Source organism: Oryza brachyantha, chromosome 11, assembly GCF_000231095.2.
Source record: "Oryza brachyantha chromosome 11, ObraRS2, whole genome shotgun sequence".
Lineage (NCBI taxonomy): Eukaryota > Viridiplantae > Streptophyta > Magnoliopsida > Poales > Poaceae > Oryza > Oryza brachyantha.
This window is the reverse complement of record NC_023173.2, coordinates 4,144,848-4,170,237: the sequence shown is the minus strand read 5'-3', so window position 1 is coordinate 4,170,237 and position 25,390 is coordinate 4,144,848. Positions and strand designations below refer to the sequence as shown.

Sequence of the window (25,390 nt, the reverse complement as noted above, 5' to 3'; positions counted from 1 at the left end):
ACAGACAATGGTCACTTGTGAGAGACGGGGTTGATACTGCCGAATAAAGAAGGGCAGCGAGCGAACAAAAGCCATCGATCTCGTATATGGAATAAAGCGTAGAATCCATAAACAACGTGCTGCTTCTGCTTGAGATCAAGAATAAAGCGTCCAAAAAAACATAAACATAAACTGCAGGATGACTGCTCGATCAAGTAATGCCACGATTATGCGGAGTGGTCATTTCTTCTGGAGCATCGTCAGATCATGCAGAGCTCTATAAATATATATGCGGAGTGGTCGAGATGGAGCTCTCCGAAATCAAAGCAAAGCTTAGCTAGCTACAACAATGGCGGGCGGCGGCGGCGATGGTCACCACCAGGTAGAAGGTGGTAACACGGAGTACCGGCTGCAGAAGTGCCTGCTGTTGCTGGCCACGCTGGTGGCGACGGTGACGCGGCGGGGCTGAACCTGCCGGGGGGTTCGTGGCTGGAGGACGCGGCGGGCGGGGCGGTGGCGGCCGGCGACCCGATCCTCCGGGAGACCAGGTACGCGCGCTACGTCGTCTTCTACGCGTGCAACGCCGTCGCGTTCGCAGCGTCGCTCGTGGTGTGCCTCATCCTCCTCGTCCTGCACAAGAAACGCGGCGTCGGGGTCGTCTTCTGCCTGCGGGCGGTGATGGTGGTGGACCTGCTCGGCCTCATGGGGGCCTACGCCGCCGGCAGCAGCCGCGACAGGGTCACCACCATCTGTGCCTCCGTGCTGGTGCTGCTCGTCTTCGCCTACGTCGCCTGCGCCCTGGTCGCCGCCGCCATGACAGCTCCGCGAGGCGGGCCAGGCAGCTCTGGCTCCGGCTCCGGCTCCGAGGCCAAGCGCAAGCTCGACGACGAGCACGAGATCCTGCTGCTGCTCGCCATCTTCGCGGCGACCATCGCGTACGTGGCCGGGATGTACCCGCCGGGCGGCTTCTGGCGGAGCACCGCCGGCGGCGTCGTCGCCGGCGACCCGGTGCTCCAGGGCGCCCACCCGAACCGCTACATGGCGTTCTTCGTCTGCAACTCCGCCGCCTTCGCGGCGTCGCTGCTCGCCATCATCTCCATCCTGGCGTACACCAAGCTGAGCGACCTCACGAGGAGGGCGGCGGCAGTGAAGGCTGCGCTGTACACGTTCGTCGTCGCCGCGGTCTTGGGGCTCGGCGGCGCCTACGCCGCCGGGAGCTGCCGGGACGGCAAGCACACGGCCTACGTCGCCTGCCTCGTTTTCCCGGTTCTTGCCTACATTGTTATCCTCTACGTGGCTTTTAGGAATAGGAACCCACGGAATTCAAAAAGGGGAACTCCGGGCCACAGGTAACATTTTTCCCTCACGAGTTTTTTTTTTTTTGACGTCGTTGATTTTGATCCTTAGTCTTATTCAAAAAATTATATAATTATTGACTATTTTATTATGATTTGATTTATTACTCAAGTAACTTTAAGTATGATTTATAATTTTGTATATTTAAATAAGATTTTTAAATAAGATAAAGGATCAAACGTAAACAAAAAGTCAATGCCATCAAAACCGGAGGGAGTATATTGAAGAACCATATTTTCTATTATAAAATAAACATTTGTGCATTCAGATAATTTTTGTAAGAACCATAGAATTTTTCGGCGCCATAGCCATACAAAAAGTTAAGTGAAAAAGTTTTCTTCTATATTATATATATATATATATATATATATATATATATATATATATATATATATGAAGCCTCAATCCTACTACCAGAGTTTAGCTACTCCCTTTACGTCTAAGTTGGAGAAACACATCTATGCATATTTCTTTTTTTCTCCAACAGAAAGTACAAACTCTCTATATATGTAGTTGTATCATTCATATGAGATTCTCTATACTTTCTGTTGGGTGGAAGCAGAAACAGTTATGAAAATGTTTTTCATCATGGACGTGTAGGGAGTAGCTACACCTGATAGTAGGATCTAATTTTCCTATATATATATATATACATATATATACATATGTATATATACATATATATATGTATATGTATTTGTGTGTGTCATGCATATGAATATTTTACATAAATCATACGACATCCATGAAACTAAACCTAGTAAACAAGTTCTTTTTTTTTGCGAGAAAACCTAACAAACAAGTTGACCGTATATTCACATCAATTAATCACCAAAACCACAAAGGCCTAAAACATGAGCATTTTTTCCTACTTAAAGGTACCAGGAGGTATTACTGTTTTTATATAAAATTTGATACTTTATAGTACGTAAAATAACTAGAGGTACTAAATTTTACATAGAAAACAGTGGTACCTCATAGTATCTACTTAAGAATTGGAAAATTTCTCCTAAAACATATAGTATTTTGTAACTATTATCTATCATCATAGACACCGACCATTCTAACATATTTGAGTTTGGGCAAATATGCAAATGCATGGCTCTTTGTCACGGAAAACTATTTCAAGCTCTTAAGGAATGTCTTCTCGTATATTGTATGTCATCTAAATAGTCATCAAAAAATATGAAAAATTTATAAAGATAGATTAATATATGATATATCACTACACAAATACGCAAGTAAAATATAACTTCTACAATCCATAGCAAAAATAACAAATATACGATTGTGAGTATGTGTATATTATTCACAGTTTAATTTGTTATTTTTGTTATAGAGTGTAGAAGACATATTTTAACTTGCATGTTTGTGTAGTGATATATCATATATTAATCTATCTTCATAAATTTTTTATAATTTTTTTATAACTATTTGGATAGCATGTAATAGACTAGAAACCGACAAGAAGATTGTCCCTCTAGAGTTTAGAATCCACGCTATCTTTGTCACCACAATCTTATGAGCGATAGCTCATTTATTATCCTGACCCACTTTCACTAACATATATGCCCCACATGTCAGTGTCACGAAAATTCATATCCGATAGCAAATGAGCAAATTCCCTAAAATCACCTTAGGCTACAGTATACTATTACTAATTGTTCTATGAGTTATTATTCTTAAAAAAATATTTCAATGTACTATATTTTTTATATAAAAATTTTGCCCTAGAACTTTCGACGTAATTCTCGTGCTACTTTTTAAGGACGATAAAAAACCTTATTCTATTTATGTAATTGCCATTGACAGGGAACCAGACGAATATCAAGCAAAAGAAGGCAGTGAACCAGCCAAAGAGGTGGACAAGATCTGCGAATACATCCAGCTGCTCGCACCCTCGCGGCGACCGTCGCTTACCAAGCCGGAATAGATCCGCCCGGCGGCGTCTGGGCCGAGGACGGCGACCGCCACCGCGCCGGCGACCCGATCCTCCTCACGACGCACCCCCGCCGGTTCGGGGTCTTCTTCTACTGCAACTCGGCGGCGTTCGTGGCGTCCCTCGTCATCATGGCGCTGTCGCAGAGCAAGCGGCTGGTCGGGCGGCACCACGCCGTGCTGGAGGCGGCCATGATCCTGGACCTCTTCGGCCTCATAGGCGCCTACGCCGTGGGGTGCTGCAGGGACACGAGCACCTCCGTCTACGTCATCGCCATGGCCGGCGCCGTCCTCGTCTACGTGGTGATCCATATCATCTTCTTCACGCTCGACGACGGTACCAGTGGCAGTGCCAGCGCCACCGGCGGCGGCGGCGGCGGCGTTAATCCCGGCGACGAACAGCTGGAGAAACATCGTGAGGTGTTGCTGCTTCTCGCGGTGCTGGCGGCGACGCTCACCTACCAAGCAGGCCTGAGCCCGCCCGGTGGCTTCTGGGAGAATGACCGCTCCGGCCACCGTGCGGGCTTCCCGGTCCTCCTGGACAGGGACCGCCGCCGCTACGAGGCCTTCTTCTACTGCAACGCGGCGAGCTTCATGGCGTCCGTGGCTTTGATCGTCCTCCTCCTGAACCGGAACCTGTATCGCCCGGGCATCCAGAGCTACGCCCTCATCACCTGCATGGTCGCCGGCATGCTCGGGGTCATGGTTGCCTACGCCGCCGGAAGTTCCCTGCATCTCTGGACCTTCATTGTCGTGCTGGTACTGGTTCTTCTGGTTTCCGTCGCCGTTGTCTACGTCGCAATCTACCGCTACCGAAACCAGCAGAAGAAGAAGATCAAACCGCCATGTCTCAACGGTGAAGAGAAAGGGAGCAGCAGCAGCACCACGACCACCACCACCACCACCGACGACGACTACGGCACAAACAGGTACAGTTCACCGGCGACGCCGCCTTCGCCGCACCAAGACGTGCTCAAGTACCTGATGCTGGTGGGGATACTGGCGGCGACCGTGACGTACCTGACGGGCCTGAAGCCGCCCGGCGGCCTATGGAGGGACGTCCGCCGGCAACCCGGTGCTGTACGACGTCGACAAGCGGCGGTACAACGCCTTCTTCTACAGCAACTCCACCTCCTTCATGGCCTCCATCACCGTCATCGTGCTGCTGCTCCGGAGGATGCTGCTGGGGAGGAGGAGCGGCGGCGGCGGCGGCGGGAAGGCGTTCTGGGCGATGCACACGGCCATGGTGCTGGACATGATCGCGCTCCTCGTCGCCTACGCCGCGGGCAGCGCCCGGGACTGGGGCACGTCCAAGAACGTCTTCCTGCTGCTCCTCCCCATCCAGCTCTTCGTCGGGGGTCTCCTCTTCGTGTGCAAGAAAGCAGGCCGGAGGTGACGCCCGGCACGCCGGGACGAACTGACCAGAATTATATATTCAAATATTGTCTCGTGAATTTAGATGTGATGCTAAGTACGTTGTGATTTGGTCATTTAGCTAGTTTGTTTGTTTAAGTGTTTTTTTCTTTTTTTGAAGAAAATTAATTCAATCTGGAGTCCAATTTGTGTGTCGAGGTTATCAAGTTGTTTGGTCTGGTATGAACTATGAAGGTATGTATTCTTTAATTAGTGGCTAAGGATAGGCCCTATTATTCATTTGTTCATGCAATCCAATCTATACAGTGAAATAGAATAGGTATTACTTCCTGATGAGGACATGAACCAACATAATCTTTGTGTACACAGGAAAACAGTTTTTAGCACACGCGTGTAGGTACCCCGTGTACTTGCATTTTATCTAAATAGTCATAAAAAATATGAAAAAAAATTGACAAGATAGATTGATATGAGTTATATCACTCCACAAACATGCAAGTTTAAATTCAACTTCTACAAGTTGTAGCAAAAAAAACAAATAAAACTAAAACTAACTATACACATATTCATAATTGTTTTTGTTATTTTTGCTACAACTTGTAAAAGATGAATTTAAACTTGCATGTTGGTGGAGTGATATAACTCATATTAAACTATCTTGTTAAATTTTTTCTATATTTTTTGATGACTATTTAAATGGCATGCAAGCAACGGATGTATATACACCTGTGTGCTAAAAAACTGCTTCCGTACCATCATCTTTTTCGTAGTCTAAACACGGTTAGAATTATTCTTGTTGCATAGGATTATTTAATGTTTAATAGCTAATTAGTAAGAGTGATCACGTCATATGTGTTAGACGTGTGTTAGTGGGAGAACGCATGTAATAGCTGAAAACGTGATGGGTTGGCGTTGAGTTTGTCTAGAGTCAGTGGATGCACGCATGGATCTCGATTAGTTAGTCAGTGCTAGTGAATCCATGCATGTAGCTTGGTGCATGCGACTAGCTCGTGGCTGCCAGCTTAATTGCATCACGCGCACGTAGCTCAGTGATTTGTTCGCTGGGTTATAAAAAGGTTATCAATTGGTTATTACAGTATTTCTAAAATTAGCGTATAAAATTGGTCTTACAAGTTCTGAAATTATCATACAAAGTTGAAAATTTGCAATTACAATGTGTACCAACCTATAAGTAATTATGTGAAGCTACAATAGTCAAACCGGTGGTTTGCTTTATAGACAAATAAATTTGAATGTTTGTTTGGTTTATACTATTTCATTTAAACGAGTTTAGAATATCTTACTTGCATATTACTAGACTAGATTGAGCCGTAGCTTTGGAATGGTACATTGGTAGTTTGTTTTATTAAACGTTTCCTCAACATCAGGCCATCAAGTGTTAGCAGTCTACCTCACGTTGATATTGGTAAATTACAATTTTGTGGTTGAGATCGCGCAATAAGTTTGACTTTCTTGTTAAGAAACTCGAACAAACTAATTTGTGTGGATATAAGGAATAGAGTGTTTGAACTATAATTCCTAGTGTTATATAATAATCATTGAAAACAAATGAGAATATGAGATGAATTTCGTAGCTTTATCCATTCGAATTGATTGGTGATGTTTAATGTAGTGAGCTCACAATTTAGTAATTTTGAGAAATTTTTTTTGTAAATTCATGGTTTTATGTCAATAAAAGACGCATGTGAGACATCATAGATGCAAGTATGCAACTATTAAAATCATGAAGTATCTGAACGATGTGGATAATGATTGGATAGAACCATAAATATAGCTTGAATGTGTCTCGAGTAATTTGAGTGGTTCTGGTTGGACTGGAAGGTAAGAGGGTCTTAAAATAAATTTTCCTATTGCACGTGATGTTCAAACAAAATCCAGATCGAGGAATTTTGGGTCATGTAAATTATGGCCAACAGAATCACTAATATTTTCTCCTCATCACGACACGGGTATGAGCTAGTCTATCATAAGTTTGGATTGGTCAACAATCTAAAATACACTTTGTATGCAACATGTGCTACAGGTTTGATGTATGTATAGTACAATCGGAATGAAGAATTTTCTCAAGAATCCTGCCACACAAAATTACTATGCAGACAGCATTCCTTTCTTTTTTTACTTTCTTGCTCCTTGAAGAATAGGTGTTACATAAATGAATTACATGGAGTTACAGATGTAGCTTCCTCTAAGAAATTTTCCAGCTACACAAAATGCTGAACAAGAATGCTATTTGACAACTAGGAAAGGGAAAGGGAAAGGGAAAGGGAAAGGAAAACACTAGCACTGGTCAAGTTTCTCAGGAGTAAAAATGCTACTACAAATAACATGTATGATATGAAATGATGAGAAACGTTGCCTAGTTTCCTACATATAACAAACAAAGGCTAGCTTCTCTATTTACACAAAAATCTAAGGACTACAAAGTGGCAGGTTCACTATGTGCCCAGTTGCCCACTACCAAGTATCATTGTTTGCTCTGCGATGTAGGATCGACAAATCTGCTGTACTGGGCCGCTAGGTCTTGGTAAAATTTAACATCGGATGGCTTTATTCTGTTAATTGAAAACTTGAAATGTCTAAATTCTACTTCTGGGATATCAATGTTCTCCTGGAGAAAATAGATTGTTCATCAGTGAACTGCTAACATGTAAATACAATCCATATAGTACGACAATGGGGAAAAGAACAAATAGCATACATCAAGGGCAGCAATAGCGGCTTCCCTGCAGACAAGCTTTATGTCAGCACCAGTGTAGCCTTCTGTAAGTCTAGCAAGCTCATTTAGGTTGACGTCATGACTACATGGCATGTTGCGTGTATGGATCCGAAAAATATCCTCACGATCAGCCTCATCTGGTGGTTGCACATCAAGCAGCCTATCGAAACGTCCTAGCACACATTGTTCATAAAGTCAGACAAAGTACTATATAGGTGCCCCAACCAATGTAAGCGAAAAAAGCCAGAACATAGTGTGAATTATAGGGTGTATAACCTGGTCTCAGAAGTGCACGATCAATTTTATCAGGGCGATTTGTAGCTGCAATAACAGTAACACCGATTCTTTGCTCCAAACCTGTAGCAACCAAAACATCAATAGGAGCTTTTCAAGGTTAATAAAAGCACGAATGTGAAGAGAAGCTAATGACACTGACACCAATAGCCAAAGAGGATTTTTTACATGCAATTGTTGTTAGTCAATGTTCACATTCAGGAGTGGTCTTTCTTTTTCTTTATCTTTTGCAGGGAACATTCATGATATTCTTCAAATGAACACAGCCACCAATTAAATAATTCATAACCCATAATCACAAGCTCATATCTTTGTTTTGTACACTTAACAATGGAATAATCCAATTAAAATACCTCCTAAGGGAATTATGAGCAAATTGCAGAACTAAATCATGGATAACAGAATGAGGAATTAGAACTTACCATCCATTTCCACTAGCAACTGACTTAGAACCCTGTCACCAACTGATACAGTATCATTTTCATGGCCTCGAGTTACCGCTAGCCCATCTATTTCATCAAAAAATAATATTGCTGGTGCATTATCTCTGGCTTTTGCAAATAGTGATCTCACTGCCTTTTCAGAGTCACCAACCCATTTGCTGAAAAGTTCAGGACCCTTCACTGCAAGGAAGTTTAGTTTTGCTTCAGAAGCTACAGCACGGGCCATCAAAGTCTTACTGCAACCAGGTGGTCCAATCATTAGCAATCCCCTAGGTGGGCTGACCCCCATATTTTTGAATGCTTCCGGATTTTTCTGAGGCAATTCGATGGCTTCTATTAACTGCTCCTTGATTCTTGCTTGGCCACCAACATCTTCCCATCGTATCTTTGGAAGTTCAAGCAATACCTGTAAAGGAAATCATAGAAATATCACAATCAGCGACAGATAAAAAATAATTATGCTTTTATTTTCCCATAGGATAATAATGCATCCATGAAACACATCGAGTAATGAAAAGTAAAAGCCCATATAATTAAACGAACTGTTTAACAAAGCTTTGTATCAACTTTCAACAAATCTGCAAATCCTAGACTAGTATTCATTGCTCATCAGTTGGATTTCATGAATGGAAAACATTGGCACAAACCAAACAAGAGAAGAAAAGACGAGAGAGAACAGCAGCATTGCTTAAGCAGAGAACTGGTATAGGAAAAGCCAGCAGCAAATCATTGGAGAAGAGAATGCCAAAACACTAAATTGGGTAGGTCAGGAGGGCCAAATGATACCTCACGCATTGCACTAGGCCTCACTTTAATTTTAGCCTTCTCAAAGTCCTCAACGGTCACTAACAACAGCATCTCATCTTTCTTATCATTAGATCCATTATTTTCTGTGTTATCGCCCCTCCTGGTGCACAGGACATCGTCCACCGACATTGTTAACTTTGAAAGTGATGATGATATTGAGCTTACTTGATACCCCAAAGGATCATTAATCTCTCTAATATCATAGTTTTCTGCATTATTATCATAATACACAAGTTGTTGAGCAGAACCTTTTTTTAGCCTGATATAACGGCGAAGAGCACTTAATGCAGCCTCATTGCAGAGTGCAGCAAGATCAGCACCAACAAAACCATGAGTAGCTGAAGCAAGGGATTCAAGTTGCCCACAAGTGAGAGAATGCTGAACTCCAACTAGAAGGTTCTGAAGTATGTCCAGCCTTTGTCCCGGAGATGGTACTCCTGCAAGCAAGCCATTTCAGACAAAAGGAAATCAACAGATGACATAGGATAAGCAATTTATCAGCTGGAGAACTATACTATTGCACCATTACAATTGATGGTTTTCATATCAGACTTGATACCACCTATAAGCACATGGAAAAAATGATAAAAGGGATGACATCATGCTTCTTCAAAGATAATTCATTGTTTAGGTTTCTTTTAGAAATTACGATTATTCAACATATAATGATCCTTTCATGTACTCTACAAATCTTATAATTTAATTAGTTCTTGGTGTCAGTAGCTGAACAGAGAGTAAAAGTAAGTACAGTATATTACACCCATTACATTAACTTGAGTACATGAATAGCGTCGGATATTTATACCTATCTCAATTTTTCGGTTCAACCTTTCTGGGCGTTTCAATGCTGGATCAATGCTATCAAGACGATTTGTTGCAGCAATCACGAGAACACGATCACTATGCTTCATATCATCAATCAGTTTTAACAGAGTGGCAACAATTCTAATAGATAATTCCTCACTCCCATCCTTCCTTTCTGGAGCAATTGCATCCAATTCATCAATAAATATCTAAAAGAAAAAAGTTCATGTTATGCTTTTAAAATGGAAATATGAAGTTTAAAGAAACCTAATCAGGGCACTCAATACTTGAATTCATGGTGTATGTATAGTAAACTACTGTCATAATCATATCTAGATGATACCCTGCACATTGTTGTGGAACATTTATGGGTCCACTGTAATTAGACTGGAAGTCGTAATTCTCATCAAGAAGTGCCGAATCCAACAGAAAAAAAAATGATTTTTTTGCATTAGAAAAAATGTGGTAATCTAAAATATCAAAGAACCATTGAACAGTGCAAAAAATTGGTGACAATGTGACTATAGGTGGTGGCTTGTAGTTTTTACATTATAAACAGAGGAAAGTATGAAATATCTGTATCAATGTAAAGTGTAAACTGACCAGTATGGCGGCACAAATTTTTTAAGAGAACGAAATTTAACTTAAAACACACAAGCTGCAAAGACCATCTTACAACTGAGGAAGCTAGAGTTCAACAATTTAAATGTATTCAGCAAATTATCAGAAGTTAGTAAAGATGCTTTCTATTCAATATCTTGCTAACTATCTGAGTATTGGGGGACCATTGTAAACATATACAAGAGAAAACTAGAAATGTGAAAGAGATACCTTTGCTTAATTTTAAAGTATAGTTGACAAGATTAAAAAAAGGGAGCTAAGCATAAGAGAAAATCTAACCACAGCAGGGGCAGCTTGCTTAGCTGAGCTGAAAACATCATACAGTGCCTGCTCACTTTCACCATAATACTGACTAATGATCTCTGGCCCGTTGATTGTGAAAAGATTGACTCCTGCATCATAGGCACATGAAGTAGCAAGAGAGGTTTTTCCTGTTCCAGGTGGACCAGAAAGAAGGACACCTCTGTACCAGAGGTTATCTTTGACCCTGAAGACAATCAACATATTAGTAATCGAAATAACCTTTTTATGGTTAGTTGTAAAGGATGAATCGATACTTTCATGCTATACCTTTGTAAGCCAATTTGATCTTTGATTGAAAATGAAATTATTTCTTTGATTTCTTTTGATTCTTTGGATAAACCACCAAGTCTGGGACTACGGATGAAATCTTCATTTCTTTCATCAGTACGAATTGAATTATGTGCTGGTAGGCCTGGCTTAACAAAGGCAAGCTCCTCTAAGCAGACTGAACCAGAAAGATGTACTTTCGTGGTTCTGTCAACAAGGAATGAGACAGGGGCTTCCCCGAATTTACCAAAAATATCTTCGCTAGATGTTAACTTATCTTCCTCATGCAACACATCAGGAGCAGAACCATCTACTTCTGCTCCCATAACAATGAACATTGACAATTTCCCGCACATCAAGAGAGGAATATAGTTCGCTTTCAGTAGGTGCCTACCACTGAGCCAGCGTGATGCACAAGTCTGCAGCAACTCGTTAATTTTCTCATCTGCTAATGATGATCTTGCAGTAGCTGGATCCAAACACAACGAAGAACCGCTATGGGATACAATATCATAGGACTCATTCCTGCCTGACGGAACTGAAGAATTTTTCTTAGGTGTTTCTATAATCATTCCATTCCTTATAGGATGGGTTGCAGACTCGGAATTAATCTCACTGGAAGATCCAACTTTAGCTGGGACAAAACTAAGATAAAGATTGCTGCATGTTATCACCCGTAAAGTGTCAACACTATCGGTTTTCTTAGGGGCTTGAGATGTATATAGAGGGCTAATAAACAAGGAGCAACCTACTGAAGGATATCCCAGGGAGCAAGCAAGGTCCCAAGAGAGCTTGATACCATTCTTCTGGACCTATGGAAACAACACAAACAAAAACATCAACAGTTTGGCCTTCTAGCCATTGATTTATAACTGTAAGGCGCACATACCTCACGTGAGGGGAAAACTGTGGCAACCACAAAGTTTCGACCAGGTTCTTTAGACATGAGATCATTATCCACATCAAGGTCAAAGAACTTGTTGGTCTCCTCAAATAAACTATCAAGTGGTGAGCCATCTGATTGACCACCATTCGATGAAATCAGTGATACCTAGATATAAGGAGACCAATTTTAGCTTACGTAGCAAAAAAAAAGGGGGCATAGGCTAGCAAAACAACAAGTTTGTGCATCGCTGGAATAATTATAAACACGGAAATTATGTTTTACAACAAGGGTACTATAATTCCAAACATATTTCAACATGCCATTTAGTGACAGTGCTCGATCTGGCGGAGAGCAAACTGGGATCACTAATAATAATCTCTAAAAGATTTGCTAAAACTCATGAGAAAACGATGGCTCTCAGCACCAAGTGATAAATTCAACTTCTCAATTGCAGTGTAATCAGAAAAACAGAACAACAATTTGCTGCAATGAAATGAACCTATTAACTAATAGGAAAGAACGCGTGCCAAATCGAGCAATGGTGGTGGTTCACATTCGCAGCACAATCATAGTCTCAATTCCTAAAATCTCGAGGAGGAGGAAAGCATGAGCTTACAGAGACTAGGCACCCAGGCCGCAGCCCGGCGCCGACCATGGCGGGCTCGGAGAGCCAGAGCCTCGCCCCGCCGCCGCCGCCGCGGCTCCCGCCCCTCGGTGCCACATCCGAGACAGCGCCGGCGAAGCAGCCTTCGCCGCCGCGGGGCACGAGCCCCGGGTACCGCGCCGCCGCCGCCGCGGCGACGGACGGGAGGTCGGGGGTTTCTCCGCGGCCGCGGGAAGCGGGGGTGCGGGGGGACGGCTGCGGGGACGCCGCGGGCTGCTTCTTCTTGCTCTTCGGTGGCATGGCGGCGCGGCTTCCGGCGAGATCCCGAGGTTTGGTAGGGTTTAAGTTTTTTTTTATTCTTAAAACGTTTCTTCGATTATTACGTAGGCATCTCTCTCAATGGGGGACTTTGACTTTATGCCATCTTTCTCGATGGCGATGGCGAGTTCCCAAATAACATCCTCCCAAACAACTTCATTATTTTTGTAATTATTTTGTCACTGGACCCCATAGAATTATGGATTTTATGTTATTTTGCTACTGTTTTGACACCATATCAGTCATATCAGTTGTGTGCGTGACGTCTCGATGGCGAAATCACCATCTTACCCCTAGCGCTTGTGGAGAAAAAACGAGCAATGGCGGCAACCAGTTTTTCCCGTCTCATTCCACCGCCTCCTCACAATCTCCTCCTATATATAAGAATAATACCACAGTAGATTAAAGTTGTGCAAAATTTATGGTATAATATTTGTTCTTCTCTCCGTCTTCTTTAATCACATATCTTTCATATATATTACTTATTTGTGATTGTTCATAACATGTTTCAAATAATATATTATGTACTTATAAAATAAATTAAATATTTTTAGGCACATGAGAATTTTTTTAGTTTAACTTGCATGATATCCTCATAGGGATCCGACAACATCAACGCAGATTAAAAAACTTACTTCTTTCTCTTTCCTTATCTGATTCAAAAAAATATCATCTTTTCTTTTTTTATCTCTTATTTTACTTCGACTGATCGATCAAAAACCGATCATTATCTTTTTCTTTTTTATTCAAATTCACGTTCTGTCTGTTTTGACCGTTCAATTTGGAGTGAGCTAGCGAGGTAGCAATGTCATTTGATTGCTTGGTGTCACATCATCTAGGTGAGGTGCTGCTGATGTGGCATCAAAATAGTAACAGAATGGTATATAATTCATGATTCTATGAGACCTAGTGGCAAATTAGCAAAGTTTTTTTAGAAGGATGGCATTTGAGAACTCGTCATCGAGGAAGATGGCATAACGTCCAAAGGCCCCTCAAATGGAACCGGCCGGAATGGCCCAGTATGGAAATGGGCCTAAAACAAACTAATTAGGCCCACTTGGTGGTGTTCTCGATTGAAACCGAGCATCTTCAAGAGTTTCATATCCCTGACTCCCTGCTTCCTATCTTGGTTTTTTTGACAAATTAAAAAAAACACCATCCAATGGTTTGTCATATAGCTTTCGCAAATTTAGCAATTTGTCATGTCTCCTCGTCACACACTTCTCTCACACGCACAGAACTCACACATGGCGATTCCGCCTCCTCCTGGCACTGTCGCGCCGTCCTCTGTCTCATCTACACGCAGCACGCGCACCCACCAGGTGTTGTCGTCCGCGGCGCGCGCGCGCACCCACCAGGTAGGTGTTGTCCGTCCGCGGCGTGCACAGCCGTTGTGCGCCATCGTGGGTCGCCACGCCTAGCTGGATTGGCACGGGCGAACACGGATCAGCATGGACGGGACTTTTAACTTCCAAATTGAAAATAATAGATTGTGTGCAATTTTAGTTTTGCCAGCTGAAATATACCAAACTATTAGAGATTGAGTATAATTTCCTTTGCCAAACTATTTGAAGACTTGCCAAAACATCATATTTAGGAAACAAAATTTGTCTAGCTCTCAAAGATGCTCTTAGGATGCATTCCAAGGCTACGATGGCACCTATCCTTCTTTTTTCATGAATATTAGTTAGGGAAAATTTGTGTTGCTTTTGTAAATTTATCATTGTTTATTTATACTAGAAGAAATACTAATTTTTATATTACAGGGATATCACTGGAAGGATAGTTCTGTTGGTTTTTTTAGTTTTTAATGATAGTTTTCACGTTCCAAACTAGTAGTAAATTTATAACTGTCCCGATGTATGAGTACTTTTTAGGGGAATTTTATGTGAATCTTTTGGATGACCATTAATATATCAAATGTATCATAGGATATACTACCTCCGTCCCTCACTGTTTAACGCCGTTAACTTTTTAATGTATGTTTGGTCAGTCCTCTTATTCAAAAAATTTACATAATTACCAATTATTTTTATATCATTTTATTTATTATTAAATATACTTTTATGCATATATATATATATAACTTTTACATTTTTTAAAAAAAAACGAATGGTCAAATACGTATAAAAAAATTAATGACGTCAAATATTTAGGACGGAGGGATTAGTTGACGAAGTTTTTTTATACGTAAATGAATGACGCACAAAACACTTTCACTCGCAGCTGCAGTTTTGGGGGGCCATATCGCAGGACCGTCATAAACAGAACGAATCGAGCCGTCACACGTGTCATCAACCACCGCCACGTCAGCCGCCACCGAAGCAGATAAGGATCCTGTGCTCACGATCAATTGAAGCCCCGCGCGCGCGGAGCAGAGAGTGGTCAGCATGACGGCGTTCATGGCGGGCGGCGGATCGATGGGGGCTTCTCCGACCAGCTGCACCTGCAGGCCGGCGAGCTTCGTCACCCCACGCAGCCTGTTCAACTGGGGCAGAAGCGCGAACGAAGCCGGCCCGCCACCGCCACCGCCGCCGCCGGAGTTTCGGTACCACAACGTCGCGCCGCCGTTCCCCGCGTCCCTCGTCGCCAACACCCACCTCAGAGGCAAGAACTAATCTTCTCGATGATCTGATCATCTTCTTGGAGCTACCAGCTTAATTTGCTGGTTCTTGATTTGTGCATGCAGGCCGCGAGCTGAGATGCTGCTACAAGGCCACCGTGGACGGCTTCAGCGCGACGGACTTCCACCGGCGGTGCGACTTCAAGGGCCCCTGCGTGGTCGTCGGCAGCACGACGGCGCGCGCGGCCGGCGCCGGCGGCGGGCTCAGGTTCGGCGGGTTCAGCCCGGAGGGGTACCGCAGCACGGACGACTACTACGACACGCTCGACGCCTTCCTCTTCTACTGGCCGGAGGCCTCCGCGGCGGGGGCGCCGGTGGTGCTGCCGAAGGTGGGCGGGAGCGGGGCGGCGCTGTTCGACTACGCGCGCGGCGGGCCGCAGTTCGGCGCCGACGGGCTGCTCATCGGCCCGCCGCTGACCGCCGTGATGGGGGTGTTCACGGGGCCCGACTCCAGCGCCGGCGCCGGCGACCTCCGGAGCGCGCGTTCTCGGCTCGGGCTGTCGTACGCGAGGCGGCCGGACGGCCAGGAGAGCCTGTTCGGCGACGACAGCAGGGCCGAGCTCGACGAGGTGCTCGTCTTCTGTAGCCCGCAGATCGCAAGCCTGTACTAATAATATTTCTAGTATATTATATTATTATAAGATGTCCATATTTTATTCAGATTTATATAGATATTAATATACCTGCACACTTGTATAAAATATATAATGGTCTATTTAAATATGTGGATCGAACCAAAATATCTTATAATGGTCTGCTTACTCTCATATTGTTTTTCTCTCTCCTTTTAAGATTGGATGTTGATATATGGACTGATGAAACAGAAAACTCTAAATATGAAGTTTCTCTTTTCAATATAGAAGATGTTCTATTTTTTGAGTATGGGATAAAGTATATATTAGAATAACTTTTTTCTCACGTACTCTATTTTCATGCATGATGTGATAGAGTATTTATCAGGAATGCTCTAAGGCCCTCCCTCCCCCTTGCCAGCCACCTTCACCTTTGGTGGATGAGGGGAGGGGATATGGTGTTTGGTTCTATTTTTTTCTTGGACTCATCATCACCAGATGTGGTGTCCTTTAACTTAGGGTTTCTATATCTAATATCGGTCTTGGAGAGATAGAAAGAGTGTAAGAGCATCCCGAACAGCTCATCTAAATTTGGTTCTCTATATCTTAGTTTAGATGGTCATCTAAAACAGTTTTATCCTCTATATATTTATGTGCTCCAACAGAGCATCCATATTAGAGCATTTATATTCTAGTCTATTATATTTTATTGATATATGTAACTACCATGTATTTCTTTTATATTTTATAGTGGCCAAAGTGGAGACAATTGAGTTTTAGATGATGGAGAGAGGACATCTAAAAATAGAGGATAAAATAGATATTCTGTTGGAGTGCTATTTTTACTCTCTATCATCTATTTTTAGGATAGATGATGGGATAAAAGAGCTGTTGGGGATGCTCTAATACCCCGTTGTTTAAATATGGTTTTTTTCGATAACAATTAATAGGAGGTACGAAAATTTTAATTTTTATCTTATTTCTCAAATAGACGATTAAAGATCGTTGATGCGTGTGGGTTCGTCATGTAGTGCGAAGATTATAAGTCTGTGCTGATCAGCGTCCGGATGAGCGAATAGTTATCGAATTAATTTGGATCATCCTATTTTTATTAATATCCTCCGTTTAATCAGCCATTTGAAAAGAAAAAACAGATCGATCGCAGATCCATCCAACCAGATCGAGCGATCCAGCCAATAAAAGTAAGGATATCGATCCAACAGATCGATCTAGCCCTAGCTGCTGTCGTGGCCGCCCATGCCACTGGCCGCCTCCGTGGCCGTGCCGTTACCGTACCGTCGTATCTCTACTTTTGTCTTGTCTCGCTGCCGTAGAAGAGGAGAAAGAGGAGAAGGAATTTGGGATTGTTGGGGAATTCCTTAAATTCTCGCGAGGTGAAATTCTTTTAGTTCATATTAGTCTAAATTTTCAAATAAAACAAATTAGTTCATCGATTGCATGAGTTTGAATGCTCGATTGTAGGATGAAGCAGTTTTTTTAATGCTGTGATTTGTTTGGTCAAGAATCAGGTTAGGTGACCTGAATAAAGTTTATATCCACCGTCATTATCTTTCTAACGCCGCTGGTTTCCGATAAGCGGTTTAGTAGAAACACCCAAAACAGTGCTGCTGCTTGGGTTGGAAACTGGTGCAGCATATTTTTTTTTTGTTTCGTTTAAATTGAGATGGATAGAGGCCTCGTGTGATTTTATTTCCAAAATAAAAGTTGTGGAGAATTCTCTATAGATATCCAATGTGCTATCATGTGTCTCTTTCATTAGATGGTTTGTGAGTTATATATAAAACAGTAAAGCTATCAGTATGCGTAGGTAAATACGGATCGACGGAATAAATAAGATCTTTGTATTTTATTGTCAGGAATACGTTTTAAGTATTGTAAGTACTGTTAGCACGTATAGAGGTTTTATATGATACTTTTCTCCATAGCTGTAGAGAGTTCAAACTTGAGAAGCGTTGAGCCAAGTTATCGCCATAGATGAGGCAAGTGCACGAGGAACTTATATGATTGATATGGGATGACTGAAATGGTATGCTATCATTTTTTTTCTAATACATATATTTACTTACTTGGTCATGCATAATTATTGGACCTGATTATGTATTATTATTTAGATTAAATTTATTTATGTTTTGAGTTGATAATTGAGTTTCTCATGTCGTTTTCAAGTTTTATGATTATATGGTTCTTTTCCGGTTAGCTCAATCAAGTACCATGCAAAGCTATGGAGTGTTTTATTTGATTTTTCATTCATGATTCTTGTAGTAAGTGTTGGCCCACTTACTCGGCTTACCGGTAATGCTTAAAGAATGTTCATGTTTATCTGGCAGGGAAACTACTATATATTTCATTGTATTTGGTGTTTATTCATGTCTGCCTGGGATGGGAACTACCAATTTGAATTAAATTTTGAGTTTCTTTTCAAAGAAAAATTGATTCTTGGTGCTCTCTGTTCCCAAATATATAATGTATGTTTTAGCCATATTGTACTTGCTAAGTATTTTATACTCACCCTTGCTTTTTATTTGATTTTTAGGTACCAAATATCACCGGCATGCATGGGCAGCATGCATACTCGACACTTATACACACCTCTAGCTCTAATCTAGTTTCAGTATATTTTAACAAATAACCTTGTGATTAGATGATCTCGTATAATATGACACCGTGAGGTTTGGGATCTAGTGAGGTTTTGTATGTTTTGTGTAGCATTCCAGGTTTGTGAAAACCCAGGGTGTTACAAAGAGAGACGAAGAAGGCGGCCACAATGGGTCAGAGAACTATGATAGTGGTAGAGCTATCGAAAGAGTTAGAGATGGAGGCACCAGCGGCCATGATGGAAAGAGCACCAAATAGAGGTTCTGGTGAAAGATGGAAAGGCACATCCTTGGAGGAGAGAGGCTAAGGGGAGAAGGACTGATGGACATAGATACTAGTTTTGGTGTCGCTTAGCTATTTTAAAAATAGTATTGTCAATTTACAAATAAAAGTTTCAATATTGTTATCATTGTTAGCTTTTAATTAAGTTGATCTAGCAGTATTTTTAGTGATAATATTAAATGAACGGGCGATGACATTTAATATTTTTTGATTAATGGTTTAATTGTGGTGAGAATAGAATATCAATATATCGACATGGATCAAAACACAAGATAGACAAAACTATACCAAATATTTAAAATCGATGAAGAAATATTAAGGTTTAGCCATCCCATTTCAACAAGGCATATGAATATATATGCAATGGGATGATTGATATCTTGGTCTGGTCAAGAGCCCCTATTTGCCTGTAATTTCTTGATTATCTTTTTTCTAGGACATGCATATGGGGAGTCCACATGGCAGTCAATTGGCATATGCTTCAGATACTAGCCTAAATGTTGTTTTTACCATTACATTCCTGCAATACACATCATAAATGTTTTTGCCACAATACATTCTGCTGCAATGAGAGAATGATGGGATATTGAAAACTTTGTTGTCATTTTCACGCAAATAGTAAATTTTGTATATCTATCTAAACAATTGGCTACTCAAAATCATTGGTAAATTGATTAAAATTTTGGTTTTTTTCTCAAGATTCCAAATACAGCCTCCACCTAAATGTCTTGAATGCAAAATGGCTACTATATGTATTCAACACAGCATCCTCTCCTTCACTCGGACAGAAGATACAAGAACCAAAGAATAGGCCGGCTAGATAGAGGATGGGATGGGGAGCAGTGATGGACCTAGAACAGTAGAAAATGTGGTGGAATTATTTGTCGGCTAGATGATAGAATGGAGAACATGTGAAGTAGTTAGAACTAGTGGGCTAAAGTATGCGGTGAGGCATAAGCATGGATTAGGGCCTAGGTAGTATATGCCATGAACCAAGACATGGGAATAAAAGCCCATATATTTATATTCATGTCACTAGGGGAAGTCCAATATGGGACAAAATAGGTTGGGCTGGGTGAGGCCTTAGCCGAGGCTTGGGTCAGAAACTAGCAAGGAGGGGAATCTTTTAGCTTACCTCATGATTTATTCCATGTTTTGAGGTCCACTATTGCACGTGTGCATTAATACATAATAGGCAGTAATAAATTCCAACCTAGCATGGCCATAACTTTTTAATTCCGTTACCATAAAAAACTTTTTAAATTCTAATGCCTCTTCCTATCACTTGGCCAGCTCATTCCCTCGTTACTTATTAAATACCACCAAACACCCCCTACATCCTCTCATACTACAAGCAAAGCGCTAGTAAACTCGTAACCCCTTGGTAAATCATCTAGCTAACCCTAGCTCTTGAATCAATCACTCCGATCCCCTTTCTAGCCGCCACCATCCATGGACTCCTCCAAGATCTGCTCGCCAGAGTCGGAGCATCATACCAGGAGCAAACGAGGTGAGTCCCCTGCCATCATAGGTGCCTTCCTGAAAGGAGCTCATGCACTCCGGCGCCGCAGAACACCGCATCATGATGGGCCAAATAGCCACATGCTTGTAGATAGAGTTCAGGGGCAATGGTCTTCAGGATCAAGCTCCATCTCTAGCATTTTGGTCCCAGCAAAAGAGCAGATTCAGGACACTGGGGAGCTAATTGAAGGTCATGTAGTTGAAGAAACACGAGGAGATTGTGTTCAACTGCCTCCAACATCCTCTTTTGCTAATGTGGTGTCGGTAGAAGCGTGGATCTCGACCCCCAAGTCGACAATGCGAGATCAACATGTGCATAGGCAAACGAAGATTCACATGGATAAAAAAGTTGCTCCATCACCCCTTCCACATATAGCAAGCATGATGGTGAAGAAGAGAACTATGGAAGAGAGCTCATTGAAGAATATTTGTGATCTTACCAAGGTTATGCAACCGTCCAGCTGGGTTTCCATCGGCCACCAAAGCCAAATGAACCATACCCAAGGCCTAGAAGAAGCAATACAATCGCCAAAGAGGGTGTGCCACAAGCCTCATAACAACGCACAACCAGTCACCGAAGACCTAATCCATGGCCTACACAAGCAGGATGTCATTAACTTCTCTATTCAGTCACCTAATATTCCACTAAGTGGTCATTTGATTACCCACAAGAACAAGGAGACAAGGGTGGCCAAGGGGCTGCAAGACATCATGGGCATCTCTACTGGCATGGCAGGAACAGTGAGCAAACTTCATTCATCGGCTAGAAGCTCTAGGAGAAGACTTTATGTGTGCAGCACGTGCGGAATGGCATTCCCCACCGGACAGGCGCTCGGCGGACATGTTGGGCATCACTCGTCAAGAAAGCTATTATCTAGCAAGAGGTATGGTGAAAGACCTCGTGGCCAGGTTGCTAGTTCATTTGCTGGTGTCCTTTTATCCCCTGGTACTGCAATACCCATCACTACCGCATCTGTTCAGGGCAGTAGTCACCCTGGTGCATTCAGTGCCCTGAATAAAGACGAGGTGAAGCCACAGGTGATGTCAGGGGCACATCACAATAGTATAAACAAGGGTTTTCGTCTCTTTGGTGTCGATATTGTTGGAGTTCCTAAGGAAGAAACAATGAATTAGGCCATGTCTAATGAGATTGATATGGTGATTAGATGCTTCCAACTCATGTTTGTTATTATGTTTTTGAGTCTTTAAAATAAGTTAGCTTGTGGCAAGTTGTTTGTCTAATAAGGTTTGGCGTCACAAATTTTAACTGAAAGTTGTTTGTCAGTCATTTTGATGTTGAAATTAATACAGTATGAGTTATTGGAATTATGGATGTTGTTTTATGATAAAAATATCTAAATGATACTAGTTTGGGAGTGTTGTCTGCCTGTCACTTGGTAGACATATATGCTTATACAAGAGGTTCAAGTCCAAATATCTCCTACCCTCAAAGGCTAGAAACTTAAGGCTTCTTTGGAATGGATGAAAAACACATGATGAATGGAGGATTTGAGTTCCTTTTATTAAGTCCTGGTAGAATCATTTGGTTCATAGGAGTTGGTGAAAGGAATGTTGAAAGAAATTTTCCTATGCTACGGATTGTATGGGAGAAACATAGGAAATTTTCCATCAGTCTGAGCTCATTTTCCACTTCCCGTGTGCTATCCAAACACCCATTTCTACAAAATTCTAATGGTTCCAATCCTCTGTTTTGTAGGATCATTACTATCATATTCTTATGCTTTTACTATTCCTGTATTTTTCCAATCATGTCTTCCCAACGTGCCTTAATGCTTTTATCCGTTGGAATACATAGTTTTTGTAAGATTTTCACAGCAATTAGTTCAATTCCCATGAAAATTGATTGTGTTACCCACTTCCAATGAAGGCCACAATTTTACTCTTATTTGTAAGACAATGTAGTGTTTTATGCCTTGAGTTCTGAAAAAACTGTAGTATTTCAAAGAAATAATCATATAGAAATATTTTTAGGCTTAAGAAATGCTCACAATTTCTCCTAAAAACATAGATATGTTAAGAAAAACAAGAAGATGGGATCATGCATTGAATTATGACAAATTTAAATCAAAAACATCAGAAGGAAATTAAAAGACTAGAATATGAACTAGGAAGGTAAATGTAAAATACAAAAACAATAAATTCTAGAAAAAATGAATAAAATAGATAACTGGTGTGATCAGCATTGGTACGAAAATAAATGAGAGATAAGAAAGGAAATAATTGGCAATGAAACTTAAAAAGATAGAAATAAAGGAAATAAAGTGCTTTGATAGAAATAAAGAGAAAATATTGCTGCAAGGGGATAATGATACCAAATACTAGCAAGCGAGGCAAATATGGTACATGAAGAGAAGAAACAGTAAACTATTTGGAACAAGATGAGGGAAAATTGTGGGGCAAGAAAACTTGATGCAATACATCACAAAATTTTAAAAGAAATTGTTTGGACATCTTGATCAGTCCCCTATACGAATGGAATTGCAAGATATGGCTCAACTTAAGAATGAAGATGGGGAGAAGTCAACTAAACCTTTTAGCTAGGAAAAATTGATAAAAAAAAAACAGTTTTTGAAATGGAAAATAATAAAGCCCTGGGACCTATGGAACACCAATAGTATTTTCAAAGAAAAATGGGAATTAATCAAAGATGGTCTAAAGGATCTATTAGATGACTTCCATCAAGGGAAAGCTAATCATAACCAGACTGAACTATGGAGTGATAACATTAGTTTAAAAATGTAAAGAGACTATTCAAATCCAAAAATTCATATCCATATGCCTTCTCAATGTTCTTTAAAATTGTCACAAAAGTGCTTATGAGTAGATTAACAACGTGCATAAATTATTTGATATCAAAGATTCAAATATCTTTTCTAAAACAAAGATTTATAATCGAGGGAATTGTGGCAATCCATTAAATACCCATTTTTTTGCACCAGAAGAAGACATCTGGAATAATTTTCAAAGTTGTTAGTGAATAGGCGTATGCTAAAATCAAATGGCCTTTTATACTGGTGTGACGTTGTCATCCTGATGAAAAGAGCAAAATAATAAAAGTTCACAATGAGGATTTGGCTTTAACTTTATCAGAGATGGTTTATCCATCCTACAATACTTTGATGGTGCAATACTCCTAATATAATATAATGTGAAAATTGCAAAATAAAATTAAGTTCATATTATGTATGTTTAAGCGTGAAAAATCAATTATCATAAAAGTGGAATTTATGGAATTGGAATACGTGAAGAAAATATAAAGACGACCAGTCCAAAAAATTTAATACGCCAAACATGTGATTTGCTTATGAGGTACCTTCAAATCCCCGTGGAAAATAAAAAAGGGAATTCTGAATAAAAGATTGAAAATGGGTAGGAAATAAAATGGAAGAAACGTACTAAGTTGTTGGCAAGGAAAATTGCCTAATATTGGAGGAAGTTTCCATGTTGAATTCCAATCTTCGAAATACTCCTTTATACATGTTATCCTTCTATCAATTTCTAAAATGTGTAAAAAAATGGATTTATTCAGGACTAGATTACTTTGGCAAGTTGACTAGGGGATAATAAAATATCAGTTGTGCAAGTGCAATGCATGGCCTATGATTTGTAGACCTAAAGACCTACGAGGTATGGGGCATTATACTTCAAAACCATGAATATAGCCTTGCTAGGCAAATGGCTCTGGAGATTAGAGAATGAAGATGGTTTATGGCAACAAACATTAAGAACCAAATACTTGAAAACCAAAAGTATGTCTCTGGTAAATTAGGGCAAGTACAACGCACAGACGGCATCATCGCTTTAGTGATCCAAATGAGAAAAATGTCGTAGGTGGCATCAATTAAATGAAGAAAGAGAGTCTACCTGTTGACAGTTTCGTCGAGGCCAATCGCCCGTGCTCCCAAGCAAATCGACGATTTCATCGCCCGTTGTAGCAAGCACCGCGAGTCGACATTGGTGGCGGAGGATCGGATGCGCGGGCGTTCGCCAAAGCAAAATATTCCTCTCACCGTGCCAAAACCCGTCCTCAGCTACGCGACAACTCGTCCTCCACCCAGCAAAATCACTCCGGCCAGACACCACCGTCACCGAAGATGGAAGCGGCAGCGCCGGCGAGTGCGACCAAGAAGAGTGGCCTCGCGAAGAAGGATGCGAAGGCAAGGGATGGTCGCGGTGGATCGGCTGCTCACAACAGCGGAGGGCGGTGGCAGTGGGCCAGCTGCTTGCGGCGCCGGAGGGGCAGCAGCTCTCGACGGAAGTGTTGCGGTGCCTGGAGGGAGGAGTTTCGGCCGAAGAATTTTCTCTGCCATCTAAAGGATAGAATCAACACACGATTAGTGACTGAGTAAAAAATACTCAGCAAGTATAATATGATACTAAAACATATATAAAATAACTAGAAGTATAGAGCAACAAGAATCAATTTTCTTCTTTCAAAAGAAACTCAAAATTCAACTTAACAATAGTTCTCATCACGTGCAAACCTGAATAAGTACCGAATTCAATGATATAGTAGTTTCTCTCTTGGACAAACATGGACATCTTCTTCCCATTACTGATAAGCCAAGTAAGCAAAACCAACGCTTACTACAAATATCAGAATAAAAAAATTTAGTTGAAACATTTCATGGCTACGCATGGTACTAGGTTGAGTTAACCGGAGAAGAACCAGAATCATGAAACCTGAAAACAGCATGAGGAACTCAATTGTCAACTCAGATTATAAATAAATTTAATATAAATAATAGCATAAAATCAGGTTCAGTAATATGCATGACCAAATAAATAAATATATATGAGAGAATAATGATAGCATAACATTCAAGTCACCACATATGAATCAAACAAATTCATCATACACTTGCCTCAAACCTTAACGTTAAGCTAGAGAGGATCAAAATTGACAAGCTAGAGAGGAAAGAAATATATGTCCATAAGCTATGGTTGTGTTTTCTTTCTTTCTTTGATTCTCATGGAATGGTACCGTTGGTCTATTTACTTTACTACTCAACCCTATCCGAAAA

The 25,390-nt window shown here is 41.2% G+C and overlaps 2 protein-coding genes, 1 long non-coding RNA gene and 1 pseudogene across 3 annotated transcripts; 3 read left to right on the top strand and 1 right to left on the bottom strand.

Annotated features, from left to right (window-relative positions):
- The first annotated feature begins 328 nt into the window (after nt 1-328).
- Nucleotides 329-4,669, top strand: LOC102717747 (annotated as a pseudogene).
- Nucleotides 4,670-6,708: 2,039 nt separating this feature from the next.
- On the bottom strand, nt 6,709-12,778 carry LOC102717473 (calmodulin-interacting protein 111). The gene is made up of 10 exons (XM_006663241.3): nt 12,426-12,778; nt 11,813-11,974; nt 10,924-11,735; nt 10,633-10,840; nt 9,734-9,941; nt 8,908-9,365; nt 8,101-8,527; nt 7,661-7,741; nt 7,367-7,557; nt 6,709-7,276 (listed from the first exon to the last, which is right to left on the bottom strand). Exons 1-10 carry the CDS (start codon nt 12,711-12,713, stop codon nt 7,133-7,135), a joined length of 2,979 nt encoding a protein of 992 aa, XP_006663304.2. The 5' UTR covers nt 12,714-12,778; the 3' UTR covers nt 6,709-7,132.
- A 2,323-nt stretch (nt 12,779-15,101) lies between these two features.
- LOC102717195 lies at nt 15,102-16,104 on the top strand. The gene is made up of 2 exons (XM_040529008.1): nt 15,102-15,338; nt 15,421-16,104. The coding sequence occupies exons 1-2, from the start codon at nt 15,122-15,124 to the stop codon at nt 15,963-15,965; spliced, it is 762 nt and encodes a 253-aa protein (XP_040384942.1). The 5' UTR covers nt 15,102-15,121; the 3' UTR covers nt 15,966-16,104.
- A 904-nt stretch (nt 16,105-17,008) lies between these two features.
- LOC107305303 lies at nt 17,009-19,010 on the top strand. The gene is made up of 3 exons (XR_001551431.1): nt 17,009-17,320; nt 17,873-17,973; nt 18,481-19,010. It is a non-coding gene; the product is annotated as an uncharacterized LOC107305303 (long non-coding RNA).
- Nucleotides 19,011-25,390: the final 6,380 nt, after the last annotated feature.

Coding starts and splice junctions, on each gene's coding strand:
- LOC102717473 (XM_006663241.3), bottom strand. CDS start 12,713: ATGCCACCGAAGAGCAAGAAGAAGCAGCCCGCGGCGTCCCCGCAGCCG. Junction 11,736..11,812: donor CAGTTTTCCCCTCACGTGAG/GTATGTGCGCCT, acceptor TTGTTTCCATAG/GTCCAGAAGAATGGTATCAA. Junction 9,366..9,733: donor GAACCGAAAAATTGAGATAG/GTATAAATATCC, acceptor GCTTGCTTGCAG/GAGTACCATCTCCGGGACAA.
- LOC102717195 (XM_040529008.1), top strand. CDS start 15,122: ATGACGGCGTTCATGGCGGGCGGCGGATCGATGGGGGCTTCTCCGACC. Junction 15,339..15,420: donor CGCCAACACCCACCTCAGAG/GCAAGAACTAAT, acceptor TTGTGCATGCAG/GCCGCGAGCTGAGATGCTGC.